Raw genomic sequence first — 9,269 nt, forward strand, 5'->3', positions numbered from 1 at the left:
ATAAGTTTGATAACACACAGCGGGTAGTATTTTGATTAAAAAAGGACTATGGCTACGTTGTAGATGGTTAAGTTTTTCTCTGACGATTAGTAGTATTCAGTCTCTCAGGAGCCTTCTTTTAGCATAACTTTTTTCTTTGTGAGTAGCAGATGTACTGTATAAGAAAAAGAAGAAACAAATGGTAAGAATATCATTAAGTATATATGGGGGTATTGCGTGTAAAATCTTTTTAGAGTTTATGGTTACCATGGTGTAGTTTCATAATCTGATGAAACTGGATCTTCTGGATGGGCTGTTCGTTTGCTTGGTACACTTATGTTTATTGGAGACTTGTAATTGAGAAAAACATAGAGATGAATATTGATGCTTATTGGATTATCAAGAATTTATGTAACTGTCTGTGCTGTTAGGGAAGGAACAAACTGGTGCCATTGTTGCTAAACATCCAGGTGAAGGCAAAGGTGTTTTAGCATTGTTTTCTTGCTCTGTAGTCTCCTGTAGTACAATGATTGTATTAATAATTTTGGCTTTTATGTTACTTGAAGTTTGGTATTTTTTTAGATGAAGATATGATGTTAAAGAATAAGTTATGGAACAGTGCTTATGTAAATATGTTTACTGGTAATTTAGATGTAAATATTTTGTTTAAAAAAGTTGAAACATAGTGATAAAGGAGTTAGTTTTTGGTAAGAAGATAAAAAAACCTATGCAGTTAGTTTTGTGTTTAGATGGTAATGTATAGTAAAAGAGTAATAAGTATACTTGTCCTTGTGTCTAAGTTGTTACATCCGAAGATGAGTATGGTAAATTCGTTGTGATATCTTGGATATGAGTGCTTTGATGCTCATGTGGCTCTGTACAGTTGAATATTTCATTGGTGATTTTTTTAGCTCATGTGGCTCTGTACAGTTGTACAGTATAGGGTAGATAGTAATAACCTTAGTGTGCCAAAGCTTTGTATTGATTAATACGTCTTCTTTTAGCACAATTTTTGGAAGTAATGTACGGAGGCACTATAGGGCAGAAATGATCTCCTATATCAAGCAAAATTTCATAATTACTTTTCTATTTTTTTTTTCTAATATACAATCTTAATCTTTAAATAAGAATTAGATAAGATATAGTTCTAACTTCCGTCAGGTCGATGTCTTTTCTGATGTCGTATATATGTCCATGATGGATTTTCTAGGAAAAAAACAAAAGGGTGAATTGTTTTGTAATGAGTTTTTTAGGTAATTACACTATTACCATATGAATTACTGTTATTGAAGAGGGCAAAAAACATGACGTACCCTGTTGTGCCATAGATGGTTCTGTATTTTGGCAACAATCAAATTTTTGGCAACAACATTATCTTGATTGTTGCCTAATGTAATTTGTAACCAGTAGATAGAAATGTTAGGATGCATCATATAAGTATAATAATTTATACAATTCTAGAGATAGGGAACATCTGAAAGAAGATCAAGTGTTATTGTCATACCTAAAGGGAAAATGGAAGGCATGCCCGAGTTTGGTGACAAAGAACGTCTATGTGGACGACGTCGTGTTCGAGGATGACCAACGTATGGCATTTTGTAACTAACAGATGTAACAAACACAAATATGTATTTCATGTACACTTTAGTTTAATGAAGTGTGATTGCAACCTAGAATTTGGACAGGAATTGTCTGTACACGTCATCTAAGAGCAGCAGGAGAAGACAGGAGTGGGGGAAAAACAACAGTAGGAAAGGATTTAGTATATATACTTACAGTTTCTTCAACTGATGTGAATATCTGGTGTTTTCAGAGAAGTTTCTTGTTCATTTGTTGCTAGCAATGGTGCCTGAAAATTGCAAAATAGCAAGGAATTGTAGTATGCATTATGTACGTACTTGTAAACGTAATACGTTTTAGACATAGGTAATATGTTTTTAAAATGAGTACTGTATCATTTATAAGAGATAAACATTAGGAGGGAAATTTGGAAAATGATAAAAATAGATTAAAGAACTCAGGAGACAACAATGAATGGTTCGAGTACAGTAGATGGAGTACTTGATATGTAAGGGCCAAAGCAACGCAATAGCTTTGGGTAGATCCTGGATCCTACGTCCGAAGAACATATGACTATTCTCGTGAGCTTAATCTTGCTGAGCTTCAGATCAACACCGCCAATGTGGAGTGAATATTTTAATTGTAGACACCTTCCTTGATATGATGCTTTGATATAAATTAAGTGAAAATTGTTGACTACAAATTCATACAGCTTAATAGAAAATCACTTCAGTGGAAACCAAGCAGGTTCTCTACAGATGTGGTGCTAAAAATACATGTTCATATACATGGGGAATATTGCCATATCTAAATAATATGAATATATAGGAAAGCAGCATTTTTTTTAGGTTGTAATGTTTCTGAAGAGTGTCATATAAATGTAATGAGGACAAATTTTAGGCAAAGGTAATATGGTTTAAAAATGAGTAAACTTTATCATTTATGAGAGGTACATATTAGGAGGGAAAATTTGGAAAATGATAAGAATAGATTAAAGAACTCGGGAAACAACAATGAATGGTTCGAGTACAGTAGATGGAGTACTTGATATGTAAGGGCCAAAGCAACCCAGTAGCTTTGGGTAGATCTTGGATTCTACGTCCGAAGAACATATGACTATTCATGTGAGCTTAATCTTGCTGAGCTTCAGATCAGCACTGCCAATGTGGAGTGAATATTTTAATTGTAGACACCTTCCTCGATATGATGCTATGATATAAGTTAAGGGAAAACTATTCACTACAAATTCATACAGCTTCATAGAAAATCACTTCAGTGGAAACCAAGCAGGTTCTCTACTGACGTGGTGCTAAAATAGAAAATATTGTATATTTCTGCTCAAGTTTGATATAAGGTGTGGCGGATACGGACACAAACGCGCGTTTCGAAAACAGTGTAGAAACTTTCGGGGATGAGAACTCAATCTTTCAAGTCATTTTTGGCCTAAAAAATTCTTCGAACTCGACGAAGTTAGGGAGAACGGATGTAACTTTTTTTGATATCAGTAGAGTAAAAAAAAAGTTAAAATCGGAGTCTGTATACAAAAATTATGCCCGTTTTATTGAATGCACTTCGGGTCACCTATCAAATTATAAACCTTGACGAAATTTAGCAAAATTAGTTATTAGTGACGGATCATGGTTATAATGCGTCACTAATGACCTTAAGCAAAGAAAGTTAAAAGGATAAAATATTCGATTTTTACCATAACTACGTGATAGCAGAGGTGGTAAGGTGGCTACACACACGAGGAAGAGGGCGCGGGTTCGATTCCCATGAAACGCAAACTTGAAAACAATGTGGAAAAAGCGTAGCTTGTGAGGCATATAGGATGAGCCTGTGTTGGGATGGCTCGGGTAAAAAAATATTTTTCATGATATTTTCGTGTCTAAAAAATACAAAAAATATTAATCAGTCATTAATGACAGGTCAATATTACAACCTGTAACACCCTGAGTTTTAGCATATAAAAATATAGCAAAATTCACTCTTAATTGGATTAGTGCCAAATCTAAATTCAAATCTAAAATTCAAATACTCATATTTGAATTTAATTCCAAATATCTCAAATCTAGATTCGATCAAATTATTGTCGAATTTGTACTTGAATGCAATTCAAATTATTCGAGTTATAATTCAATTCTTTTTCAGTTCAATTGCTTTGCAAAATCAATTCATTCTTTTCAAAATCAATTCGAATCAAGTTCCAAGTTCGAATCTAGTATTCAAATCATCGTTCCAGCACAATGTCCAATTCAAATTCAAATACAAATTGAATCACCCAATTCAATTCAAATACATTCATTAGAATCTTTCCAAATACAATTACCAATTCAAATTGTTCAATTTGAATTATTAACAAACCCATCTCAAATTAAATTACATTCGAGTTGAATCATACAAATCCAGTTCAAATTCGGTAAGTTTGAATTTTGTTGTGCTTGTCATATTATCAATCTTATAGTAAAATCCGGTACGTTTGTTGTGGGTGTGTATCCACGTAAGTTTGCTGTGAATATGCCGGTAAGATGAAACTCTACTTTCTTTATGCTAAAAAATATTATACCATATAAAAGCACATTTGGTGTGTTTATTCATACACATTATCATCAGCATGGGGTCAAACTTTACTCACGGAAGCACATTGGTATGTTGCCGAAAAGATACTAAAGTTTCTTTAATTTTTTTATGATTCAACTGTGAGTTTATCAGAAATTTACTATCCAACATCTTGTTTAGTAGTGTATAATATTATTAAAATTGCTACTTATTTAAATAGATAAAAAATGCTAATATTCTAAGAGATTGTGTAGTTCCTATGAAATCTAAATTCTTAAAGTATTGGAAAGAAGTTCCTTTGTTGTCTGCCTTTGTCTTCATTTTAGATCCTAAAGCTAAAATTGCATCTTTCTGTAGAGTTCTCGTAATTCTAGGCGATGCTCTTGGCCACGATTATTCTAATTATTATACTAATGTTCGTTCTAAGTTATTTGAAGTTTATAGTAAATATGAAATAAAATATGGCGGAGTTCGCCTGCAATGACCTCCACTGGCATCCACAACCAGAAAGAAGATGACAACATGGGGGAAAATATTTGGTGCAGGTTCTACATCAAGAAGTTCAGGCTCTTCGTCACGATCGTCTACGAGCACCGAAATTCCAACATCCGGAGGGTAGCTAACTAACTTCATCAATAGTGACGTTATCAGCCATGAACAAGAAAACTTCAACATACTGTAATGGTGGCATGAGCACAAAACAAATTATCCAGTCTTTCACTATTATCATGAGATTTATTAATGGTTCCCGTATCTACAGTTTTTTTTAGACTGCATTAAGTCTTACTGGAAGGATAATCGAAGAGAGAAGAATAAATCTGTCAAGAGAGATGGTTGAAATACTCACCTTAGTAAAAGATTGAGAACAAGCTGAAGCACGAATGCAACACACTGCAGAGAACACTGAACTTGAAGATTTATTCCAAAATTTGTATTTAGATGCTGATGAGAACGTGTAATTTTTAATTTTCTGAGCTATATTCTACTCCTTTTTCCTTTGCTAGAAAGGTTTTTAATGAGACAGTCTATCAATAAAGCTCATCTTTAGAATTAATTATGTGTCCATATTATTTCTAAGTTTTTATTTTATTAATGGTTTTTCTTTATTGTTTTTTTCAAAAACGACCCGCCACCCACCTCTCGTCTTGACCTATAAATTTCATCTTAAACTCTCTGTGATTCCATCGACCACTCATATCTCTTTTTCTACTTGCTAGTCAGTAGCTACTTGCTCACTTCAAGAGATCACTGAACTTGAAGATTCATTCCAAAATTTGTATTTAGATGCTGATGAGAACGTGTAATTTTTAATTTTCTGAGCTATATTTTACTCCTTTTTCCTTTGCTAGAAAGGTTTTTAATGAGGCAGTATATCAATAAAGCTCATTTTTAGAATTAATTATGTGTCCCTATTATTTCTAAGTTTTTTATTTTATTAATGATTTTTCTTTATTTTTTTCGAAAACGACCCGTCACCCACCTCTCGTCTTGGCCTATAAATTTTATCTTAAACTCTATGTGATTCCATCGACCACTCATATCTCTTTTTCTACTTACTAGCCAGTAGCTACTTGCTCACTTCAAGAGAACAATTCCATAATTTCATTCATGGATCAAAACGCCGAGAACTCATGTGCATGCTTATGGGTTTGGCAACATTTTGAAAAAGTCTTTAGAGAAATTAACAGGGAACATGTAAGATTTGCTAAGTGTAATATATGCAGCCATGAATTAGATGCTAGATCTCTAAATGGAACGGGACATTTGAGGAAGCATATTAAATATTGTAAGTAAAATTCTGGGGTTTCTAATAAAATCATGTAATTTTCGGAGCATAGCCATAGGTTATACTCTTTTTTTCAGTAGAAAGGTTTTTAACGAGGCAATCAATCAATAAAACTCTTTTTATTTATTTTCTATAATTTTTTTATTTTTTAAAATTTTATAGCTATTATTTTTTATCGTCGTGCCACCGCTCAGGCATGGTAAAAAATGAGCCGTGTAGTGGACCGAGGGCACAGCACGCGGGCCGATACAGCATGTCCCATACTGACCTGGATCTGTGTTGGGCCCGAGTAGCCCATTTAATCATCTCTACATGCATCCATGTGTTTGGCGAGCTGTGTTCTGATGATGAATGAAATTTGCTCCCCGGCATGTGTACAAGAGCACAATTTGAGGTAATGATGCGGTACAAAAGGCCACAAGCCTGTTCTCGATGCACGAAACATCGATCCTAATAAGCGGTACAAACAGGTCTTATTCAGTGAACTGACTCGACTTACGTACATACATATAGCTGTGCATATATGTATATTTACTTGTGCATGCACGGGACGACCTTGGCACGGAGCGGTTACTTGTGCATGCACGGGACGACCTTGGCACGGAGCGGCCGCCGCATTACGACGGACATCTCCTGCCTCTCGGCGAACTCCACCGGCTCGCCGGGCACCTCCGTCCACTCGAACTCCCTCACCAGATTGGCCACGAAGTACTCGAGGTGCAGCAGCCCCAGTGCCATGCCGGGGCAGATCCTCCGCCCGGCTCCGAACGGCATCATCTTGATCTCCTTGCTGCCGGTCAGGTCTACGTCCTCCGCCTCGCCGCCTGGAAGGAACCGCTCGGGCCGGAACCGCCTCGCGTCCGGCCACACCGCCTCGTCCATTGCAATGCTGGCAACCGTGAAGGTCACCGGCGCGTGCCTCGGAACACAGTAGCCGTCAAGCGTCGCGCCGCCCTCCTCGGTCGCCGCGTGCGGCACCATGAGGTGGCCCGGCGGGTGCCGCCGGAGCCCCTCCAGCACCACGGCCCTGAGGTACGGCATCCGCGGCAGGTGCTCCTCCTGAATGCCAGCTCCCGCGCCGGCAACGTGGTGTATCTCGGCCCTGAGCTTCGCTTGGATCTCTGGCTGCGCCACGAGGTTCGCCATCGTCCACTGCATCGCCGCGACCGTCGAGTCCGTGCCGCCGGACAAGAACTCGGAGCACAAGCTCACCATCTCGCTCTCCATGAGGTCTCTGCCGCCATCTTCGGGGATTCGGAGGCCAAGGAGTGAGTCCACGTAGGAGTCCACTGCAAAGTTGTCCCCGGCGGCCTCGCGTCGCGCCTTGCGTGCTCGAATCAGAGGAGTGAATAGCTCCTCCTGCCGGCGCCGGATGGACAACATCCTCTTCCACTGGCGCCGGAACACGTACTTGGTGACTGCCGGCCACGTACCGAATACCTGGAAACCGACCACCGACGTCAAGAACTCCCTCTGCAGCGCCGTGACGGCCGCGATGAAGCCGTCGCCGAGCGCTTCGCCAAAGCAGATGCTGACGAACACGTGGAAAATGGCGTCGTGAAGGAGTCCTTCGATAACGACTACTGCGTCACCGCTCATTTGCCGTGTGATGCCGGCGATGAGGCCTGAAACGGCACCCTGGCGAGCCGCGGCGTACCGGCGGTGGCATGACGGGTGGAGGACTTTGCTGGTGAGGTTGCGGCGGAGTACGCGCCAGAGCGGGCCATACGCACCGGCCGTGATGCTGTGCTGGTCGCTCGAAAAAATCCGGGTGACGATGTTGGCCGGCGGCCTGTCATCGAAAGCCGCGCCGGACCTTACCAGGACGCGGTGCGCCACGGCTCGATCGGCAATAACGATGACCGGGCTAGAAGGGAGGAGGTAGAGTGTGAAGACCGGGCCGTACCAAGACCGGGCGGCGCGGATGATCGGTTCGATGCCAAAGTTTGTCCAGACGAATAAGAGGAGCGGGCCAAATACCGACAGCCCGGTTGGGCCGGGTGGTAGCGAAGGTTTGGCCGGCCGGAGGGAAGAGAGGAGGAACAGGGCAAGGCAGACGAAGATGATGGAGAGGGAGTAGTAGAGCCAGTCCTCCATGGCTGAAGATAGCAAGGAGGAGCTTCTGAGTAGCTTCAAGGGTGCGATGATATTTATACTGGCTAGCTGTAGACTGTAGTTAGGTTAGCAATTTGCAGGAAGGGTGCGATGCATCGAGATGCCTTCTCGACCCCGCGTGCATCACGCTAATTTTTAAATAATCGACTTGATTAGAATAGTGGAGGTAACGGTTTTCAATACTACATTTGCTACTAATAATTAAATGGTTATTGTCAAAATGAATAATTTCAAGGATTGGTAGCACTAATCTTAAGTAGATGTGTTTGTTGGAATTAATCTCGGCTATCCTAACTGCTCTATTTGGTTGCGGTCCTTTTTCACCAGCGCTATATGAAGGGGGGTCAAGCTGGGGTCTTATTTTTCATAACTTGAGACCAATGCACACCCTAACATACCTAAGCCCTAACCCGATCTTAGGGTCAAGCCGCTTGTCGGAAATATAACTGTGTGGTATATACGCATAAGGAGTATACCACATATGGTTGGGGTATGTAATGTGCATACTTAACGAATCATGTTATTTTTTGGACATTTGTCAGGAACAAATCTTCGACAATTGGCATGTCAGGTAGGGGCCTTCTACTTTTCAGGATCGACTATTTCTCGAGTGTGCATCGGCACCGGATTCATCGATGACGGCTTCTATGACCACTTCAGGTCAACAACAATTACCCTCGAATCGCTCCTGACTGAATCAGAGATCATATTCGGAACTATAATCTTCCATTGGGACCATCAAGGTGAATAAATAACAATCCTAACAGTATCTCAAGGTGGGGCCTATCCAACATCATGTTCTCCAACATAAATGTTCAAATTATTGACCTGGTATCTCTATACCTATGATCCGTAAAATGTGATCATCAATCAATACATGTGCTGGTCTTATGAATCATCACAATAATACGTGATCATGGATCAATTGAGAATAGCATCATTGTTTCGTGGATTCAAAACTCGCGTGTCGAATGTGTTTGTATGTAACTTTGAATATAATATTTATGGGTGTGCCAGTATATAGAATATACGAAAGACAGGAGGACAATGTAATGAAATTGTAAAATTTATTAATTCATGTCGAATTCATAAAGTACATTTTCAATTACAAGGTGTTACTCCACAAACTCACACGCTATCTGACTGTATTGCAATGATATGACGATTGTTTTGTCTTGGCTCCTGGGGCTTCGTAAAGTGTTGCTGGTTAATTACACCCGTCTTCGGGCTACCTCAGATTAAGCTGCACTGGCGGTCACCGTATCGAGGT

The 9,269-nt window shown here is 39.9% G+C and overlaps 1 protein-coding gene across 1 annotated transcript; it reads right to left on the reverse strand.

Annotated features, from left to right (window-relative positions):
* Positions 1-6,352: 6,352 nt before the first annotated feature.
* Positions 6,353-8,086, reverse strand: LOC133899236 (cytochrome P450 89A2-like). The gene has a single exon (XM_062340213.1). The coding sequence runs from the start codon at positions 7,979-7,981 to the stop codon at positions 6,455-6,457; it is 1,527 nt and encodes a 508-aa protein (XP_062196197.1). The 5' UTR covers positions 7,982-8,086; the 3' UTR covers positions 6,353-6,454.
* Between the last annotated feature and the right edge of the window lie 1,183 nt (positions 8,087-9,269).

Source organism: Phragmites australis, chromosome 18, assembly GCF_958298935.1.
Source record: "Phragmites australis chromosome 18, lpPhrAust1.1, whole genome shotgun sequence".
NCBI classification, from domain to species: domain Eukaryota; kingdom Viridiplantae; phylum Streptophyta; class Magnoliopsida; order Poales; family Poaceae; genus Phragmites; species Phragmites australis.